The sequence below is a fragment of the Rutidosis leptorrhynchoides genome, chromosome 4, assembly GCF_046630445.1.
Source record: "Rutidosis leptorrhynchoides isolate AG116_Rl617_1_P2 chromosome 4, CSIRO_AGI_Rlap_v1, whole genome shotgun sequence".
In the NCBI taxonomy this organism is placed as follows: domain Eukaryota; kingdom Viridiplantae; phylum Streptophyta; class Magnoliopsida; order Asterales; family Asteraceae; genus Rutidosis; species Rutidosis leptorrhynchoides.
In genome coordinates this window covers 522389103-522411540 of record NC_092336.1, presented here as the reverse complement: position 1 = coordinate 522411540, position 22438 = coordinate 522389103, and the positions used below count along the sequence as shown (strand labels likewise).

The following is a 22438-nucleotide window of genomic DNA, read 5'->3' as shown; positions in this document are numbered from 1 at the left end:
TTCTTGATCTTGGATGATTACTTGGAATGGATTTAGAAAACTTAGAAGTAAACTTGCAATCTTTGAAGTATTCTTGATTTTATGAAACTAGAACTTTTGGAATTTATGAAGAACACTTAGAACTTGAAGATAGAACTTGAGAGAGATCAATTAGATGAAGAAAATTGAAGAATGAAAGTGTTTGTAGGTGTTTTTGGTCGTTGGTGTATGGATTAGATATAAAGGATATGTAATTTTGTTTTCATGTAAATAAGTCATGAATGATTACTCATATTTTTGTAATTTTATGAGATATTTCATGCTAGTTGCCAAATGATGGTTCCCACATGTGTTAGGTGACTCACATGGGCTGCTAAGAGCTGATCATTGGAGTGTATATACCAATAGTACATACATCTAAAAGCTGTGTATTGTACGAGTACGAATACGGGTGCATACGAGTAGAATTGTTGATGAAACTGAACGAGGATGTAATTGTAAGCATTTTTGTTAAGTAGAAGTATTTTGATAAGTGTCTTGAAGTCTTTCAAAAGTGTATGAATACATATTAAAACACTACATGTATATACATTTTAACTGAGTCGTTAAGTCATTGTTAGTCGTTACATGTAAATGTTGTTTTGAAACCTTTAGGTTAACGATCTTGTTGAATGTTGTTAACCCATTGTTTATTATAACAAATGAGATGTTAAATTTTTATATTATCATGATATTATGATATATAATATATCTTAGTATGATATATATACAGTTAAATGTCGTTACAACGATAATTGTTACATATATGTCTCGTTTCAAAATCATTAAGTTAGTATTCTTATTTTTACATATGTATTTCATTGTTAATACACTTAATAATATATTTACTTATCATTTAACATAATTAACCAAGTGTATCAATATCCTAATATGATTCATATGTACCTAGTAAGACGTTGTTATAACGATAATTGTTATATATATCGTTTTCGAGTTTCTTAAATTAATAGTCTCATTTTTATGTATATAACTCATTGTTAAAATACCTAATGAGATACATACTTATAATAAAATCATGTTAACTATATATATAACCATATATATGTCATCGTATAGTTTTTTACAAGTTTTAACGTTCGTGAATCACCGGTCACCTTGGGTGGTCAATTGTCTATATGAAACCTATTTCAATTAATCAAGTCTTAACAAGTTTGATTGCTTAACATGTTGGAAACACTTAATCATGTAAATAACAATTTCATTTAATATATATATAAACATGGAAAAGTTCGGGTCACTACAGTTTAGATGCGACAGTGGCCTATCTAGATAATGGCCGTATTAGCAAATACCGGAACGATAAAGGTGTGATGCGACATATGAAGAGGGGTTTATTAACCGGTTTGTACAAATGATTGAATTTTTTTAATTTTTTAATTTGATTACATGTTAAATCTTCACATTTTATTTTTATAAAAAAAATGTCCTAATTGATAAGTTTAAACTTAAGTTATCAATTTTTCAAAACACTAAAAAAATTGATTATCTGATTATAATCAAATGGAATTCAACCAAATCACTTAAATTCAAACACATCTTTTATCTTAACCCAATGAATTTACAAGACATTCCCGAGTTTTTCTTTGGGTGTCAAGAAAGTTACTAGTATAATTTTCTTTTTTTCCTTTTTTATTATTTCATATTATTACTAGTGAAATGACCCGTGATATCACGAGTTTGTTTAAACGAAAGAGTTCAATGATATATTTTATATATATTAAATAAATGTAAATGTTAAAGTCATTTTAATGACCCGTGGAACCACGAATTTCAACTAAAAAATTTGCCGTTGTTTTTACAAACATATTGATGTACTTAACTTCATTAGAATAAATGAACTATAACACCAATCAGATGCTAGTCTGTATATAACCCGAAAACAATATCCAATATTGTTTGTAACTTTGAAAATCGAAGTAAAACTTACTACATTAACTTTTTTATTTGTACAAAAACAAATACTCCGTATATCTTATCTTTATCAAAGGAAATAAAAATACTAAAACTTGATCTTTTGTTTCTGCTCATCTTTTACTCCTCACACACTAAGAAAATCCTTGGGGTTTATTTATTTATATGTAATATATATACACTCCGTATAATATATTACATATCTTTAATTAGGAAAGACCTAATTAAAGATTAATTAGAATAAAAACATAACCTTAATATTTCGACCAAATATACTTCAACAGAAAGATCATGTTTTAAAAATATTATTTGTTTTTATGTTGTTTTTTTTTCTTCTAATTTTTAATTAAGTAATTAATATATTAATATATAAAATAATAATGACATCATTATTTAAATTATTAAATAATTAGTTACTATAAATACAATTTTTTTAATAATAAAATTTATAAGATTAATGACATCATCTAAGTGACTTAGATTTTTTTATTTTTATTTTTAATTTTATCTTAACAAAGGAATTAGTCTAATAATGACATCATCATTATATAATTTTAATAGAAACTATAGATAGATAGATTATTATTATATTATTTTTTTAATAATATTTAATATTTTATAATTTAATTTTTAATTTCTAATTTTTAATTTGGCTGTTTATCTTTTATATTTAATATTTTATAATTTAATTTTTAATTTCTAATTTTTAATTTGGCTGTTTATCCTTCCCTCCGTTCTCCGACGTCAACTCGCTGGACGAAATCGGAATTTAGCTGGTCGGTGTCGTTTTCTGCACTTTAATTGTCACAGATTATAGCCTTATAGGTCACCATCACCTTCTAATTATCCGATTAATTTGACTTATAGTCTATGTTGTTTATATGTTATTCCATTTTTTATTATTTTGATTTTTCTTAGGTTTTTAAATTTGCAGAATTAAATCGTTGCTCAATTGTTATCTCGAAGAGCTACAACAGATTGCTCGAAATGAAGCCAATTGTTGATCACTTGTAATCTGGTGGTTTCTGCTGATACCGTACAGTTAGGGTTTGCTTATCAAAATTAGATATCATATGAGTATAAATTTAAAAGAAGCGTTATTTAGCTAGGTTTTGTTTTGTTGTGGTGTCTGATTATAAGATTTTGAAAGTTTTTCTTTATAATCAGTTTCTGATTGTAGAATTCATATTCATATACTGTACTAATAAGTATGATCATATACATTATGAAGCTTTTTTGATTTCTTTTTGTGTTTTTATGTGTTCCTGGTTAAAATTGAGGGGGGATATTTCAAGTAACTATCTATAATTTTGTTCATAGCTGACTAAATTTTTTTTCTTTTACAAGTGTTTTTTGTTTTTAAAATTTTGACCAAGATATGGGTAGCCAAGGATTTAATTATCAGAATAATGGGCAAAGATTGGGCATCACAGAGCCTATATCTTTGGGTGGACCAAGCGAGTATGATGTTATCAAGACAAACGAGCTTGAACAGGTCTACGCTTCTTTCAGATTTAAGAATTATTGGCAAATTAATATCACATTGTTTGATTCTTAAAGTACTAAAATATTAGTTTTGCATAGTTTTTGGCGGATGCCGGACTATATGAGAGTCATGAAGAAGCCATAAGCAGGGAAGAAGTTTTAGGACGGCTGGACCAGGTCGGTTTATTCGTTCCAATATGAACTTTGTAGTTTGATGTATTTCATTACAAGTTTTACTGTTGTTCTGATGTTGGTAAATTTTGACAGATTGTGAAAATCTGGGTGAAAAAGGTTAGCCGGGCGAGGGGGTTAAACGAACAGCTGGTTCAGGAAGCAAATGCCAAAATTTTCACCTTCGGGTCCTACCGTCTTGGGGTATGAGGATTTATCTCAATTCTCAATATATATTTATAAAGATATTAGTGATTGAGTGCTTCTCAAGTACATTGTTTACGTTTTCTTATGTTTCATTATCACTTCATACTAGTTGTCGTTTGTTCAATATGCCTGTGTTGTACCCTCAATTACTAAGTATGGATCATAAGTTTTATTAGTAGTCATAATGCAAATTATGTAATAGCATTGCTGCATTTGACTTCTTTAACAAATTTAAACTTTTGCTTATACCGAATTTTTTTTTCCAAAAAAGAGAGTGATAAATTGTTATTGTATTTGGTTCTTCTTAATCTTTTTCCTACCAAGCCATAAATTATGTAAATTACATATTGTCATACAAGCCTACTGTTCCGTGTACAGAAGCAATTACTAAGGTGCTGCTTATTGTAAGATGATATATATATATATTTTTTTTTTCTATATCACCATCGTTTCATGTAGTATGTTAACCTTTGATTTTTATATTTTACCATCATTTCATATAGTAGTATGCTAGTTAACCTTCCTCTGCATCTCACTGCTGTTTTTTCTATTGCTCGCTGCTTCTGTTCGTTTTCTTGGGTCTCATCTGTTAATTCAGTCATTGTCTGTTTGTCTTTTTAACTTGCATTTGTTTTTTGGCTTACATTATGAATATATATGCACCTGGAAGCTTGTATACATAGTGATCCTCATCTAAATACGATGAGCGTTAAATGCTCTTTATTTTTGTAACTGTACTGTAACAGTGCAAGTATCATTTAATATTGTTACAGCAAATGTGCTCGCCTCAAAAGACTGCATACTTGTTTACTTGTGGATTCTTTTATCGAGACAAAAACATTATTTTGTTTGGCACCTTGTCGCATGTCTTTCCTAAATTTATAGACACCATGAAAACCCTATTACAAGAGATCATCATAACCTAAAGTAGACCTCGTCCTCTATTGAATCAACAGTCAACACTCTTTTTTCTTTTTTTTTTTTCCAAAATAATACTTCAATGTTTATGCATGTTTCATAAGTACATTTTGATTCGATTAATATTTTTTTAACATTTATGTTGTGTGCAAAAATAGCTGTAGATGTTATGAATATAAATGAATATTGTTTTCTAATACTATCAAGGCCACAATTCATTTTCCATAGTAATTCGAAGTTAAAAAAGTACTCTTTTTGTCATTCAGACTATTGAAAGTTACTTCTTCCTCTTTTATATAATTTTTGTCTATGTCTATTAATAGGTGCATGGACCTGGTGCAGATATCGATACACTCTGTGTTGGACCCAGATATGCAGATCGTCTTGTAAGATCTGTTGTGCTCGTTTGTTAATCTTGTAACTTTATTTTCTCTTTTGTTCTATCAATTCAGTAAAGGTTATAAATTGTGACAGGAAGATTTTTTTGGTGAGCTTAAAAGAATGCTCATAGAGATGCCTGATGTAACAGATATGCATCCTGTACCCGATGCTCATGTTCCCGTAATGAATTTCAAGTTGAATGGGGTTTCAATTGATCTTCTTTATGCAAAAATTTCACTTTGGGTTATACCTGAAGTAAGTTGGTCAAGATTATCAAGATTATCAACATATATAGAACTGGAATTGAAAAGCTTGGTTTTACATTGCAGGATTTGGATATTTCTCAAGACTCAATACTGCAAAATGCGGATGAGCAGACAGTTCGAAGTCTTAATGGGTGCAGAGTTACTGACCAGATCCTGCGTCTAGTGCCTAATATTCAGGTTTGGGAATTTGTCTTCATGTGTGTTAAGTTTACTTATTATTAAAACAATTGACCTGGTATTTATGTTTTTTTTCTTTGGTTTTAGTTCAATTTCATTTAAAGTTTTTTGAGGGACTCTGGTTTTGCAGAGTTTTCGGACAACATTAAGGTGCATGAGGTTTTGGGCCACTCGACGAGGAGTTTACTCAAACGTACTATGCAAATCTTTTTATAATCAATGTTTCACGTTTTCAAATATGAATTTGGTAGTTTAATGCATCTCTTTTTTTCGTTTGTATGTGTGTATGTACAGGTTACTGGATTTTTAGGTGGCATAAACTGGGCGTTGCTTGTTGCACGCATTTGCCAATTGTATCCTAATGCACTGCCCAATATGCTTGTTTCTCGATTCTTCAGGGTCTACACTCAATGGAGATGGCCGAATCCAGTAATGCTCTGTGCTATAAAGGAAGGATCGCTTGGATTGCCAATTTGGGATCCAAGAAGAAACCACAAGGATAAATTTCACTTAATGCCGATTATTACTCCTGCATATCCTAGTATGAACTCTAGCTACAATGTGTCATCGAGTACTTTACGGATAATGACTGATGAATTCAAGAGAGGTCATGATATATGTGAGGTGTGCTTCGTTGTTTGACTTGCATTCCTATTATGACAATTGACAAAGAACTTTCATTTATATTGATATGAATATGAATATGAATTCACAGTTACTTGTGGTTAACTTCTGTTGATGTAGGCGATGGTGTTAAATAATGGTAGTTGGGTTGAACTTTTTGAGCCCTATCGTTTCTTTGAAGCATATAAGAATTATCTACAGATAGATATAGGTGCAGAGAATGATGATGATATGCTGAACTGGAAAGGCTGGGTTAAATCTCGCTTACGTTACATTGTACTTAAGGTGATAAAGTAACAATCTTAGTAGTCATAAAATTATCTAGTTTTGTTTGGGTTAGAGTTAAAATGTGTTCAGCTCAAAATGGGTAATATATGGATTTTTGGTACTTAATTGGTCAATAGATGGTTTGTATGGACTAGGAACATTTCTTGTTTCAAAATCATAGCTATATAAGTACACCCTGAGTGCAAAAAATGAAAACTTTGTGATAGTTAAATTAAAGTTGTAAAAATGAAAACTTTTTACAACTTTTATTTTGGACTTTTTTTTCTTTTGTTATTAACTTCTGTGCGTATGTATCTAGATTGAGAGAGACACCTTCAAAATGCTGCAATGCCACCCACATCCAGGGGACTTTTCGGACGGGTCAAACCCGTCTCACTGTAGTTATTTTTTAGGTCTTCAACGAAAAGAGAATGTTCCTGTGAATGATGCCAAGAAGTTTGATATACGATTGACGATTGCTGAGTTTAAAGATAATGTTAGATCATATTCGTTATGGAAGCCTGGAATGAACATAAACGTAACCCATATAAAATGTAGAGATATTCCCGCTTTTGTTTTTCCTGGTGGTATTCGACCTTCACGGCCCACTAGAGTAAGTGTGGATTCAGGAACTTCAGTTGATGTTAATGTTGTTGACGGTTTTAACGATGACACAAGGAAACGGAAACGAGACGATGATGATGTGTTGACCAAGTCAACCGTTCCCAGACTCGTAATAGCCGATGGCCTAGAAAATAACGGCGTTAGTGTGGGCAAGGTGAACAATGATGAAATCGGTGGTCCAGTCACCTCTAGAGATGCTGAGAAGCTTGCAACCGAAAAGTTAATGTCCGGTCCTTATGAATCTGAACAGAGGGTCCCACAAGACTTTGAGGAGCTAGAAGAACTTGATAATAGTAATATTCAAAATAGATATATAGGCGAGACTACAAAAGGAATTGACGTGGAATCTTTCACGACTAAAGAAGTAGCTACTTCTAAAATGATGAAAAATGCATCAGACACCTCATCCTGTTTGCAGTTGAATGGGAGCTTAGAGGAGCTTGAGGTTTGTTGTTTAATATTATCTTTTGTTAACACGTTAACTACTTCTCCTTCAAGTGTTTGTATGTTTTTGATGCCTAGTTTGTATTACTTCTTTCAAAACATTTGCTGTTTTTACTCGTTGAATGTTGCCAAGAAATTACTAAAAGGACTAAAAGCGAAGTTAAAGTTATGAGGTTTCCCTATACGGGTTACCCGGGAGTATACCTGGCAAGCAGGTCAGGTGGGTCGGTTTGGGTAACGGGTCAAATCGGTTTTGGGTTGAAATGGGTCATGTGGGTAAAAATTTTAAACGGGTCCAAACGGGTCAGGATGGGCCGGTTTTGGTAACAGGTCGAAACGGTTAACGGGTCAAATTGGTCAAATAGGTCTAAACGGGTCATATACTTTTACATTTGATTTTTTACATTTATTAAATTGTTTTAGTTATTATTAATTATTATTTATGTATATTAATATACATAATAATTGATATAATCATTGATGCTTTCATAAATGATTGGCGGATGAAACTTGTTATGCTCGACCCATTTGACCCATTCACAAGGCCCGTTAAACCTCTCTCTATTTATTGAACGTTAGGATTTGATACCCATTTCACCCATTCTTTTATATTTTCTATAAGATCCAATAGGTTGGGGAAAAAACTCATTGAACCTTTTTTTAAGTTTTGGTTTACATTGCCAGGCCTAATTTTTTTCAAGACCCAATTGACCCGAAAGCTTGACCCATTTGACCCAAATATGAGCGGATCGGTCTCAATTGCCAGGTATACTCGGGAGGGCGAGTATTTCTAACTCTGATGAAGAAAGCAGATTAAATGAGTGAGGTCAAAGGAGATGAAACTTTATATATATGGAAGTTATAGACGTACAGTCGCAAAGTATGTTATGCATGTATTTGACAACGTTGTTTCTAGTTGCTGATGGCCTAATAAGACATAGCTCTTCGTTATACTTATATCTGATTCTAGCAAATCTGGAACTTTACTTGATAACAAGTTCTATTTACTGCTAAAAGTTTTTTAGATTTTGTACCTCGGAGATTGTGATTTGGCATCATATAAGGTTAACTAGTTAGCGTAGTACTAGTAAATAACTTTATTAGTTCGCAATATACATAACATATACTGATAATGTATTTAGGGATACATATATATGTTGCTAAATTTTCCTGATATATATGTTGCATTCTAGATTAGTTCGTCTATATAACCGTTCTTAAAAGCTAAATTAGTTGATCTGTTCATGTTAACTTTCTTTTCATTTCTCGACTTTGAAGCCCCCTGAACTTGACCTACCCTTGCCAAGGGCGATTCATTCTACAGCTGCTTCACAGAATAAACCGATTCTCAGGTATATATTTGTATCTTTGCTATGGATTTTGCCTGTTTAATGTGGCTTTTTCTTATTTATGGCAGCTAGTTAATATACACCCTCTCTCGTGCAGATGCATTAAATGTCCCCTGAATCGTAAATTTTAAAAAAAACTTGTACACAGTTGCGATTCTAGGATGGAAACCCAATGGGTTCCCAAATTTTTTTTTTAAAGCTAATTATATTTGAAGGATAATTTAGTGGTTGTTTACCTCCAAAAAACCATATACTTTCAAAATATATGGGGTCCTGTAGTTAAATTTCTGTAGTTAAATTTAGTGGTGTCCTGTACAATTTGAAGAGTACGTGGTATAAAAAATCTCCAAAGTAGTGGGGTCATAGGACCCCACACCACAAAGCTTAGAGTCGCCATTGCTTGTACATCTGAAGTTGCATCAGTTGTAATGGTTATTGATTTCAAACTGATTTTGTGATTCTAATAATTAGTAATCACTTTAGCAATATACGTGCTTTACGCATGTAAATACACTTGGGATGACTTTAGACCCATTCGACAAGTTTTGTTAGATGCAGTTAACTACGTAACCCGTTTTAGCGTTATGTTAACAACTTCTTTGTTTGCAATGCTATAACGGCATCCTCCCTTGGTTACAGGTTTAGCTTTACTTCATTGCCCAAGGCTACCGGTAATAGTTCTTAGAAGACGTACGTGATCAGGGTTGTCTTTAGTATACACAAGTAGAATGTCAATGGTCATCTGAGTATCCACCCGATCCACCCATTTAGTGGTGAATATGAATGATCTAAATGGATATATAACAATCATTATGGATATATATGTGGATGATTAGTGGTTGGAATGAGGATGACGATCGATCATCCATGGATCTATCGACTCTCACTCAATACATTTTATATACAATGATTATTTTGGTATATGCAATAATACATTTACATGTCAACGTACATATATATTACTGTATAAAAGTATTAAATTGTTATCGAACGTACAGGTGGTTGTAATATAATTATGCGGATATTTATAATTTTTGTTTGAGTTTATTTATTAGTGATTTAAAACAAATTTGAAATGTATACATTTATCGTGCCGAAATAACTGCTAGATTTTATACTTCTCGGACAAAATTTCATTCCTCGTCCCTGAACTATACATCGACTTTGACTCCCGGTCCTTTTTCTTTTTTTTGTGCATTCCGAGTCCCTAAACTATTAAAAGAGTACATCCCTCGTCCCCCGTCTACTTTCTGTCAAAACCTACCGTTACCCCTTATCACGTGCATGTCATGTGAGGGTATTTTTGTCATTGTTTTTTCTTCTTATATCATAAAAACCCCAAATCTTCACAATTGAACCCAAATCAAATTAGGGTTTTCTCCCCCCCTTAAAATCGAGCACCTTTTTTCTCCAAATCATACACAATTCACACTGATCAACATTGCCTATTTACCGTCACTTTCAGTCATCACAATTACATAATACTCTGTAATAAATATCATGATCAGTTAATCCTAAATACATAATTACTTAACAATCATAGAATCATAGAAGAAAATAAAGTGATAAATCAATTCAATCATAACCTGCAGCACACGCATAGATATGAGGAACTTCATCGAACACTTCTTTGAATTTTGAATTAAGAATTGTGAATCAAAGCTCGGCTTTTTCAAGTTGCGATCCATCACCGTAAACTAAATCGAGCTTTGAGTAAATTGGAACTGGTTCATCTTCGTGTTTCGCCATTAATTGATATCAATTTGATGAACCGATTGTTGTCGTCGTTGCGTTGTGTTATTGATGAATTATAATGAATTATGAATGAATAATATAACAAGTGGACAAAAGGATCACCGAAGATTCGTGAATAAATAATGGATAATTGATTCGCTTTCAAAGTTGCAGTTAATAATTTGTGGTGAAAAAAACTGACTTATACAAGAACCAAAATATAAATTATATATGAAGTAATTCGTAATGTTTTATGTTCAATGTTTATTTTGTTATCTGGATCTGGATAAGTAAATACGAGTATATACTTATGAATTTAAGGGGGGGAGAAAACCTTAAATTGATTTGGGTTCAATTGTGAAGATTTGGGGGGTTTTTATGATATAAGAAGAAAAAACAATGACAAAAATACCCTCACATGACATGCACGTGATAAGGGGTAACGGTAGGTTTTGATAGAAAGTAGACGGGGGACGAGGGATGTACTCTTTTAATAGTTTAGGGACTCGGAATGCACAAAAAAAAGAAAAAGGACCGGGAGTCAAAGTCGATGTATAGTTCAGGGACGAGGAATGAAATTTTGTCTACTTCTCGCCCTTAAACTTTTCGACTATCCGTCTCAATGGGAAGCCTTGGGTACTTAACCGAGATGCATCCCGCTTACAAAGCTAACAAAGATAGTTCATTAACATCAACCCCCAATACCATACAAATTAAATTTAGTTAAGGCACCAACAAAATATAGTGTCAACAATGCACTTTAGATGAGAAAGTATGACTTCATCCGTTCCTATTATCATTTCGTTAAAGATCTTATACGTGTGAGCTTATTTCATTATCAAATTTAGCTCCTCCGCCGCAATAAAAAAACTGAAGTCTAATCTTTCTCTATGCAAAACTCATAAGTAGGCGAACCATTGATTAGATTGAGATACAATACAAATTGAAACACGGAGACTACCGAAGATAGGGACCACCGATGGAATTTTGAGTAAATTACAGGGACTAACTGTATAATTAAAACATATAAATTAGTCTTACGAGTAATTTTCTATAGTCAAAGCAAATTTTTTATCCATGATCCATGACTTTATTTTCTTGTTCAATTCCATTTGTTACAAAACCCAAACCTGTTCCTTCTGAAGTACGGACTAAAATACAAAGCTTATTCATCATCTTCATAATTAACAATTAACAATTAACAATGGTGTTCAAAGGTAGATTCTTCTCTTCAAAGAAATCATCAGGTACTTCAAGTCCTGAAGGATCAAACAGTCCTCGATCAAGCGGATCAAACTCAAATTCACCAATTAAATCCGATAAAAAGAAACCTAAATCAAAAGCCGATCATCATCCACCAATCGCAGCAGCCACTACCTCCTCATTTCGTCAAACTCAAGTCAAAGATGCATCTTCAACTTCAACATCAACTTCATCTTCAAATTCACAAATTCCAGTTAGCAGCAGTACAAAACCTAATTTGAATCGAAAACCTGCACCGGCAGTTTCCCCAATTTTAGCATCGTCACTTGGATTGAATCGGATTAAGACTAGATCCGGCCCGTTGCCACAAGAGAGCTTTTTAGACTTCAATAGTAGTAATAATGGTAAGATTGGGGCTAGTAATCTTTCTAAATCGAAAAATAGTTCGGGTAGTGATGGAAGTAGTTTGGGTGATAAGAAGAAGAAGATGGCTTTTGAGAATGGTGCTGACAAAAATGTGAATAGTTCAGATGGCAAGGCTAAAACCAGCTTAAGAGATCAGACACCTAATGTTATCGGCCGCTCACCGTTACGAAATGGAGAGTCGTCATCAGAAGCTGCTGGTACATTTTATTTTATTTTAGATAAATATTGTATTTTTAGATAGTTGTATACTTTAGTCTAGTTATCCACTTTAATAATCTTAAGATTCTGAAGTTCAAAATTTTGGCATTATCATCAAAATATTCAATAATATGAGGATACTATATGACTAGTGATATGGGATAATACGAATATCTCAACGTCTATTGTAGTGAAATGTATAAAAAGGTATAGCCTAACTAGGATGAAAAGGCAATTATATTGTTCATTGGATTTTCAGAATCTACAAGCTTTTATATAGACTTCATTGAACCTAAATAGGGATTTAATAGTACAGTATATACAGTATAGCGGTATATAATACCGCTATACCTTTATATTATATAAAGGTGTGGAAGTTATCATTTTGATATGATGTGGGTTTAATCTAATCCTAGATCCTAGAATAACCTCCATGTTATTTAGTTGATTCAAAAGACCATAGTAATCAATTTCCTGCGCCTCTTTTGTTTATTGGTGATTTATTAGGTGGATTAGCATATAAATACTCAGTTTATAGTTAGGCTATAACTATTAGTTATGTTACATTAATATTGGGATGTATATTCTTTGAGGTTGGGTGCATAATTTAATGTCGAATCCACATGTATTCGTTTACGAGACCAAGTGTTCTGATATCTATCTATAATTCATTCAATATATGAATATTTTGAGTTACTCAATTACCTTAACAGGGCGCATGAAGTCAAGGGGTTATTCTGGAAACTTGAGGAGTTCTGATATGTTGACTCCAGAGATGAAGGTAGTATAAATTTGAACTCTAGCAAACAGTTATATTTATTATATCTTTATGTAACTTGCTTTAGCAGATTTTGTTCTGTATGATGTTTAACTGACACATTAGTTTCAACCTGTTCAGACATCATATGATTGTGAGAACCCTAAGGAATCTGAATCTCCCCGGTTTCAAGCAATACTCCGGGTTACAAGTGCACCTAGAAAGAGATATCCTAATGACATCAAAAGCTTCTCACATGAGTTGAACTCAAAAGGCGTACGCCCTTTCCCTCATTGGAAGCCACGTGGTACAAATAACGTAGAGGTACACTCATCTTTGAATCGGGTCACTGGGTAAAACGGGTTGAGGTAAACAACTTATTTACACTAAAGCTGCAAGGCTGGGCGAGATTAACCTGAAAACACTTTTCTGCTCTAAAATTTCAAATTTTGACTGTGAAGTATAATTACAAATGCTAATTATTCACTTACAATTTAATAAATTTCATGAGCTGATTATGCATTATTATTCCACTGCGATCTACCTTCAGCCTCAATCCTTTTGACCCATTTATTTGTTTGACTCTTTAGAGACAGAGCACTACATAGCCCGGAATTGATCCGTTTATGATTAAATGGGCCTGAATACCCTTTATATTCTCATATAGCTGTTATTAATTTCATTTTATTGAGCAGGAGGTTTTATCAATGATACGGGCCAAGTTCGACAAAGCAAAAGAAGAAGTAGATGTTGATTTGCATATATTGGCCGGAGATTTGCTCGGAATTTTGGAGAAAAATGCTGAAAGTCAACCACAATGGCAGGAAAATTTAGAGGATCTGCTGGTATTGGCGCAGAGGTGTGCGATGACATCACCTGGCGAGTTTTGGTTGCAGTGTGAAGGCATTGTTCAAGAACTCGATGATAAACGCCAGGAGCTTCCCATGGGTATTATAAAGCAACTTCATACTCGTATGCTTTTCATACTAACAAGATGCACCCGTTTGCTACAATTTCACAAAGAAAGCGGATTGGCTGAAGATGAACTTGTTCTTCAACTTCGCCAATCGCTGCATTCATCTGATAAACTTATATCTGGTGCTTCAAAACCCTCAAAACCACCTTCAAGTAGGAAATTTTTTAGTGAGGAACAACATGGCCTGCCTGGGTTGGATTTGAAGAAAGAAAAATCTGTAAAACCTGAAAAAATGCTGACCCCGTCTCCTTTAGAAACAACAAGAAACTTAGACTCCCCATCGGGTAGAGATAGAATGGCATCTTGGAAGAAATTTCCATCTCCAGGGGGAAAAAGCCCCACAGAAGAAGTTTTGGTAAAAGAGATGGGCGATAATAAGGTGGGCCAGGTGGCTAGAAATGTTGATTTGACTACTATGAAGCCTTCTGAACAAATAAAAGATCCAAATGTACAAACTAGCACTCCTTATAAGCATCAGCATCGTGTTTCATGGGGATGGGGGGATCAACCGAATATTGACGATGAAAGTTCGATAATTTGTCGGATTTGTGAGGAGGAGGTTCCTACATTACAGGTGGAAGATCATTCTAGAGTTTGTGCAATTGCTGATCGATGTGATCAAACGGGTCTACGTGTAGATGAACGGCTTGTTAGAGTTGCTGAAACCCTAGAAAAGTTAATGGATTCGATCTCACAAAAGGATTATCAGCATGTTGTTAGAAGCCCAGATGGTACTAAAGTATCAAATTATAGTGTTACTGAAGAGTTTGATAATAACATGTCTCCAAAGCTAAGTGATTTGTCTCGAAGAGGTTCAGAAGACATGCTTGACTGTTTACCGGATAATTCTGTTTCAATGGAGGATCTTAAAGGTATGCCATCGATGTCATGCAGGACCCGTTTTGGTCCCAAGTCTGATCAAGGAATGACGACATCATCTGCTGGTAGTATGACTCCTAGGTCGCCAATGATGACACCTCGAACCAGCCAAATAGATTTATTATTGTCTGGGAAGAGTGCTTACTCGGAACATGGTGACCTTCCCCAGGTAGTTTTAAGCATGGTCTAATATACCATTTAAATTGCAGTCATGCATTTTGCAAGCATCCTGTCTTTGTCTGTGAAGCAAAATTTTCTTTATTTTATAGGTATTTGGATGTGTCATATCAAAATCAGGTCATTAGTTGCAAAAATGTGATAAATGTTAGGGATAGCTAGATAACTATATACATGCCCAGGAAAATCAGTTTGCTACCTAGATCTTAAAATATGATAATCTTGGCCCTAAACTTCAGAAGATCACACATAGTTTTCGTTGTTTTAAAATGCATGATAATGCCTTCCTTCGTTTGCTTTATGATGATGTTGCTCTTTTCCTGGAATCTTAAAAAATTCCATCTGTTTGAATGATGGAATGATAGCCTTACAAATTCTACGGGAAAAGTTTATACTTGCAATTAAATTAGTGAAGTAGGTAGCTTTGTTCACGCACTGCAGACAAGCACATAAAGAGATTTATATACTGTTTGTATAGCACAATTTGATTGCATTTACGTTGATAGGTCTATTGTGTGTCTGGATGAGTTTCTCGTCTGATGTGTGTTTTTTTTTTTTTTTTTTTTTTTTTTTTATATGTAAAATGATTTGAAGGATTTGTTTATGTTATTTTTCTTTACTGATGAGCAACTCATTTCCATGTTGGAAATTCTTATTATTTCTGTAGATAAGTGAACTAGCTGATATTGCTCGATGTGCTGGAAATACACCCTTGAATGATGATCGCTCCTTGTCATATTTGTTAACCTGTCTTGATGATCTGAGGGTTGTCGTTGACCGCAGAAAATTTGATGCCCTCACTGTTGAAACTTTTGGAGCACGCATAGAGAAGCTTATACGGTGAGTTCCTTGCCGTTAGAATGTCTTTCTAAAGAATTGGAGTCGGTTATTATGACCCATTTACCAGAACTGTAGGTTGAGTTAGGTTGTTTATTCCAATGGGTCAAAAAAATCCGATCTTGCTAATAAAGAAGCAGCTCACACGTATTGATCTTTCACGCGGGTTGCAAGTTGCACAAAGTATTTTCAAGTGACTAAAGCTTCCTAAATTACTTCATTTGAGATGTAACATTATTGTGTAAACAGTATATATAGGTCTTATAGTTCATTAGCTAGGTATAATACTCAATATATGCACACTGAGGGTTGGTATGATGGCTCAACCCAAGACGACCCGTTTTGGACCCTCATTAGGGAGTTTGGAATTCCTTGTTAGTGCTGCTTATACAGTTATTTAGTATTGTGATACGTGATACGTTCGCATGGAGGCAAACTGATTATTATGATCTGATTATTTATTGGAGTAGTCAACTCCAGAGTTGTGTTTTAAAACATGCTGTCTAATTCCAAGTATTTGACCCCTCAAGTCTTTGAATAATCAGAATTTCTGAACACTAATATAATTAAATAATTGATCGGAGTATTCCGTGTTGCTACAGAAGAATCAAATCCAAAGACTCTCCAGCATTGCGTTTTGTTACAACTGATTGTGTGATTATAATTATTTGAAGAATCACAAGCTGATCAATAAGCTGTCCCGAGCGCCCCTTTAAAAGTTACCTGTTTTATCCAAACCCATTCTGGCTAGTTATACAACTTGCCTTACCCACCTTTGTATTGTTTTACCACCTTCAGTTAACTACCCACCTATGTAGTGTTTTACCACCTTCAGATAACTTCCAACTTTAGTCTTTTCTTGACATTTTTTTACGTATGCATTACATTGCAGAAATCCTTAAGAATATCCTAAATTCTTGTCCAGGATATGATGTACTGAATTTCATTAAAACTAACGTTTTTAGCTTACCAAAAAATATTTGCATATGCTTATTGTTCATCGCATAATAAGTTATTTGTTACCAGGGAGAAGTATTTGCAGCTTTGTGAGATGGTTGATGATGAAAAAGTCGATATCACAAGTACTGTTATCGATGAAGATGCTCCGTTGGAGGATGATGTTGTACGCAGTCTGAGGACAAGCCCTATGCATTCAGGGAAAGACCGCACTTCAATAGATGACTTTGAAATTATAAAACCAATTAGTCGTGGAGCATTTGGTCGGGTTTTTTTGGCGAAAAAAAGAACGACAGGGGATCTTTTTGCTATAAAGGTGACTTGAAATGTGATGTTTATTTTCGTGAAGACATATTATATGATATGTTGATGTTATTGCATGTTTAGAACTTCTATATTATCCATTTGAGAAGAAGTTCCTTTCCCGTTTTCTATAAATCTTGAATAGTTCATTGATTGCATTATATTATATGTGGATTTGTGTGTAGGTCCTAAAGAAGGCTTGCATGATTCGAAAGAATGCTGTTGAGAGTATATTGGCAGAGCGTGATATCTTGATATCAGTCCGAAATCCTTTTGTGGTAACATTATTTAGCATCTATCATATTGTCTTTCATTGAAATAAATATAGATGGCTAAATGGGTGGGTGGGTGGGTTTCGTAACATGTGAAACGTGTAATCCTTTGGTGTGGATCGAAAAAGGCCAGGTCTGGTTGGATTGACTCAAGAACTCTTTGCCTAAATATTTATGACTTCTTAGTTCCGACAATGTGTCAATTATGATTAACTTTTGATATTAGTTAAATAATGATCTTATTTCATGAATAAAATGATTTGGAAGGTTTTTATGCTTTATAAATACACTTTGGTAATTCTTTGACCCACATGACTAGCTTCTTTTTTTTAGCTAATGTTTTAAGTATATCCATACCCATTGGAGATAGAACATCACCCAAACTAACCCATGCATAAGTAATTGATCGAAATAGCTTTTAAGAGAGATAATTATGATCTTCTTACTTTGACTTTCATTCCTGTCAGGTTCGTTTTTTCTATTCATTTACATGCCGTGAAAACTTGTACCTTGTGATGGAGTACTTGAATGGTGGTGATTTATATTCCTTATTGAGAAATCTAGGCTGCTTGGATGAAGACGTTGCTCGTATATACATTGCAGAAGTGGTATGGTATCTCATATAAGTGTGAAATCTGAATCTTGATGTGTGTGTGTGCGCGCGCGCATTGAAATACGTTGTCACATTTTGTGCAGGTTCTTGCTTTGGAATATTTACATTCTCTACGTGTGGTTCACCGCGATTTAAAACCAGACAATTTATTGATCGCACATGATGGTCATATTAAGGTATATATATATATATTTTTAACTTGCTAGTTTTTGGTTGGGTTAAAGCCAAAAATAGGCTACAAACTTACACAAATGTACCGATGTCGCCCACAAACTCATTTCCATCCTACTGTCGCCTACAAACTTTCAAAAAGTGTACCGATGTAAACAAAAACTTTCAAAAAGTGTACCAATGTAAACAAAAATGACTTGCTACCGGCTAAACTGGTTAAAATCAACACGTGTCGTTCGTGGATTGGATCTTAATTCGTAAAAAAAAAAAAAAAAAAAATATTATCAGGTCAAAATTAGTATGTAACAGGTCAAAACTATAAAATGTTGATATTAGCACATTTTTTGAAAGTTTGTAGGCGACAGTAGGACGGAAATGAGTTTGTGGGCGACATCGGTACATTTGTGTAAGTTTGTAGCCTATTTTTGGCTTTAACCCTTTTTGGTTATAAACTGTTAAGTGTTAGGAGGAAGAGACAGGTCATAATGCATTTTTCATAAATCGGTTCATTAATAGTTGCTTATAATCACAAAAAGGGGGGCTGCTTGTAGCTTCATGTATGTTTCATCTCTACTCAAAACTGGTAAAATAAGATTAAGTTAAGAAACAATCTCAAATGTGGGTCAAACATTAGCGTAATGTGTATGTTAAATTCCCAAACGTTAAATCTTACTAAATTTTCTATTTATTAGATTATTATTGAAATATTAATGTGACATGATGTTTGACACCCTAACGACATAATTGTTTATAAAAAAGTAATTATGTAAGATTGTTTGGGAATTGACCTGGCCCATTTCAAACTATACCAGAAATTACCCATTTTGAACTGTAATCCAACATGCCCAACACATGCATTTTGAAACCTTTAGGTACATAATTCAACATTGTCATATCATAATTACTAACCATACATAATTCTTTTTGTGGTTTGAGCAGTTAACAGATTTTGGGCTATCAAAGGTTGGTCTTATTGACAGTACAGACGATTTGTCTGGGCCAGCAATGAGTGGCACGTCATTATTGGGAGAGAACGCATCTCAATCTCAATCATTATCTGAAAGTCAGCAAGAAATACGTAAAAACCGATCTGCTGTTGGTACCCCTGACTATTTGGCCCCTGAAATTCTTCTTGGAACTGGACACGGTTCGTTTATATCATACAGATTAGTTATCTTTGTTATATAATGTAGATATTAGGTTGTAACACACCTATAGTATTTAAGTACATTAGCTGCATTCTTATAATAGCATATGTAGTCTCCATAAATGAGCTCTAGATACAAAGAAATTACTCTCAGATTACAATATGATTCTGTAAAATATTTGCCCCAACAGCTTTCCAAGTTTATATGAGTAGTAACCGAGTTAAAAATACAATATATACGTTTTGCAATACTTTATTAGGGTCTGTAGTGTATGGTTTTCTTTCTTTCTAAAACTCGTATTAACTACTGTATATGATTTTATATATAATCTTACAGGTACATCAGCGGATTGGTGGTCTGTTGGCGTAATACTATTTGAGCTGATTGTCGGTATTCCTCCTTTTAATGCAGAGCACCCTCAGGTTATATCTTTTTCTTTTTTGTTCTTTTATCTAGTGGAACTTAATTACTTCATCCATTATAATCTTGCTTATAATGGTATGTCTTTTGTTTGTAAATTCAGATGATATTTGATAACATTTTGAACCGTAACATACCCTGGCCTGCTGTGCCCGATGAAATGAGCCCTGATGCACAGGATCTCATTGATCAGTAAGACTTCTTTCTTCTTCTGTATTAGTTGTGTATGTGCTGAAACTTGTCTTATATTTAATGCGTAACTCGTTGTTTTAGGGTTAGGTTGACTCGAAAAATGTGTTGAATTTTATTATAAAAATATCTGATCACTAATGGTGTATTATCTGAATAAGAAATATAATTTTGTATCTAAAATGGTTTAGTAGCTTCTATGCATTACAAACACACTTTAGGCAACTCTCTGTCTGTTTTGTTCTGTCTGGTCTATTTTTATGAGTTAGTTTAATTAAGGATGTTGTGGAATGTAATTCCTGGTTAAGAACTTTGAAATATGATACATATATAGAAAGAATAAGTATCTTTATTGAGATGGTGTAGTGATTAATGAATAAGGGTATGTAACCATGATGCAGATTATTGACAGAAGATCCTAACCAAAGACTTGGAGCTAGGGGAGCAACCGAGGTTTATGTTATTTTGGTTTTATTATATTTTAAATAAAATAATGGTGACATATATTTAAGTATGAATTGAAGTTTATTTATATTTATATGATTAATGCAGGTTAAGCAGCACCCATATTTTAGGGATATTAACTGGGATACACTAGCCAGGCAAAAGGTGCATTAGACTTCCATTTATATATTTATGTGAAATTAGAGGTCAATTTTGACCCAATTATTACTGTAATATTCTTTCTTTCTTTTTTTTTTTTTTTTTTTTTTTTTTTTTTTTGGTAATTATAGTAATACATAAACAGTGAAGTGGACAAAAAGTGTTTGTGGGTCAATATATTTTGACCCAACCTGCTTCATCCACCCATATTGCCACCTGTATGTGACAATTTTTTTATATAAATTTGAACTGACGATGCTAATTTGTGTCAGGCTGCATTTATCCCTTCATCAGAGAGTGCACTAGACACTAGCTATTTCACAAGTCGGTACACATGGAGTAACTCAGAACAGGTGTATGCAGCCAGCGATATAGAAAATTCTAGTGACGATGGAAGCATGAGTAGCAGTAGTTGCATAAGCCATCACAATGAGGAAGTGGTCAGTCGCTCATGTTACACGTGAATATTGATTATTATAGTTTAAATTTTATATGCTTGTTCTTCCATTTTGACTTGTGATAGTGGACAATTTTTGTTACAGGCTGATGATTTTGGGGGTCTTAGTGAACTTGATCCAGGATATGCTGTCAACTACTCTTTTAGTAACTTCTCCTTCAAGGTATTTCATTTTATCACTGACTTAATAATCAAGTCTTGATGTTTGTGCCAATGAAGTATTGAAGTAATTTATAAAGAGGTTTGTGACAAACAGAAAAGTCAGTATAGTCATTTGTGGTTTTAGTTCTTTTTAAAATATTAAACGAACCTAGACTACTGTAGAGTTGGCATATCTGTCCTCCTTTACTTATTTTACGACTAGTTTGTTGGATTTTCACTTCATTATAATATCTGGCCGGGATTAACTTTGACCATATTCTTATTGTACCTATATCATGTATGTGTTTGCTTCAGAATCTATCACAACTCGCATCAATCAACTATGATTTGCTTACTAAAGGCTTGAAGGATGATACATCTACAAATCCAAATGTATAGTAAACCTGGATCTCCTTTTCAAAGACAACAAGTGCTTGTCAGCTACGCTGAATGTATATACTGTAAATGTATGTCTTCATTAATTTTTTCACATATATTTATATTTTGGACTTTATATCTTTTTCTGGAACTAATCAGATTTTTTTCTCAGATGTAGAGGTAACTGAAATGAGAGAACTCATAGTCATAGGGATGGTTTAAGATTTTCATACATGTTCTAATGTTGTGCGAATGGGCAGCAGGTTACTGATATAGTCGTAGCACGGCTGACTTTCTGGGCAACTTTTTATGTCTCACAGATAAATTGCATTCATCATCAGCTTTGGTAACGTGTGTTATCGAAGTTCTCCTTGTATCAGTGAAGTTTCTGTTATTACCAGCTATTGTTGTAAACTTGTAATAGCTGAAATTTCGTGTTATCTGTATGTTCTTAATTTAACTTCTTGACATTTGTTTCATGAGTTCTGAATTGGTTTCTCTGCTTTCCTCTTCGAACATAATTTTACATCTGGCTTTCAGCTTCAGTTTGAATAGTCAACTTCAATTCAGCTAATGTAGAAACTTTGAGTTTATTAAACAGTTGTTAAATTATGCTAGTTGTTAAATTTTTGTCTAGCTTCTTGCTAGTTTTATTTAATAAAATCTTCTGCCGTACAAAAAAAAGTAGTTAAATTATGCTCTTAGGGCGCAAGACAAACTTTTTAACAAGCATCCC

At 33.5% G+C, this 22438-nt stretch overlaps 2 protein-coding genes across 5 annotated transcripts; both read left to right on the top strand.

Annotated features, from left to right (window-relative positions):
• The first annotated feature begins 2658 nt into the window (after positions 1 to 2658).
• Positions 2659 to 9910, top strand: LOC139839590 (nuclear poly(A) polymerase 1-like). 3 transcript variants are annotated; one of them, XM_071829692.1, is made up of 13 exons: positions 2659 to 2775; positions 2885 to 3445; positions 3535 to 3612; positions 3703 to 3810; positions 5055 to 5117; positions 5206 to 5367; positions 5442 to 5555; positions 5686 to 5748; positions 5850 to 6179; positions 6300 to 6464; positions 6766 to 7515; positions 8793 to 8866; positions 9503 to 9910. In XM_071829692.1, exons 2-13 carry the CDS (start codon positions 3329 to 3331, stop codon positions 9546 to 9548), a joined length of 2070 nt encoding a protein of 689 aa, XP_071685793.1. In that variant the 5' UTR covers positions 2659 to 2775; positions 2885 to 3328; the 3' UTR covers positions 9549 to 9910. The 3 variants fall into 3 exon arrangements, with proteins under 3 accessions (XP_071685793.1, XP_071685794.1, XP_071685795.1); XM_071829693.1 differs by lacking the exon at positions 6300 to 6464; XM_071829694.1 differs by lacking the exons at positions 2659 to 2775; positions 2885 to 3445; positions 3535 to 3612; positions 3703 to 3810 and having other exon boundaries at positions 5071 to 5117; positions 5210 to 5367.
• Positions 9911 to 11751: 1841 nt separating this feature from the next.
• LOC139839589 (probable serine/threonine protein kinase IREH1) lies at positions 11752 to 22295 on the top strand. 2 transcript variants are annotated; one of them, XM_071829691.1, is made up of 18 exons: positions 11752 to 12423; positions 13138 to 13205; positions 13323 to 13505; positions 13877 to 15205; positions 15881 to 16053; positions 17077 to 17323; positions 17496 to 17588; positions 18050 to 18190; positions 18279 to 18371; positions 19306 to 19513; positions 19851 to 19936; positions 20038 to 20126; positions 20525 to 20576; positions 20676 to 20732; positions 20999 to 21166; positions 21269 to 21346; positions 21640 to 21791; positions 21881 to 22295. In XM_071829691.1, the coding sequence occupies exons 1-17, from the start codon at positions 11802 to 11804 to the stop codon at positions 21721 to 21723; spliced, it is 3771 nt and encodes a 1256-aa protein (XP_071685792.1). In that variant the 5' UTR covers positions 11752 to 11801; the 3' UTR covers positions 21724 to 21791; positions 21881 to 22295. The 2 variants fall into 2 exon arrangements, with proteins under 2 accessions (XP_071685792.1, XP_071685791.1); XM_071829690.1 differs by having other exon boundaries at positions 21875 to 22295.
• Positions 22296 to 22438: the final 143 nt, after the last annotated feature.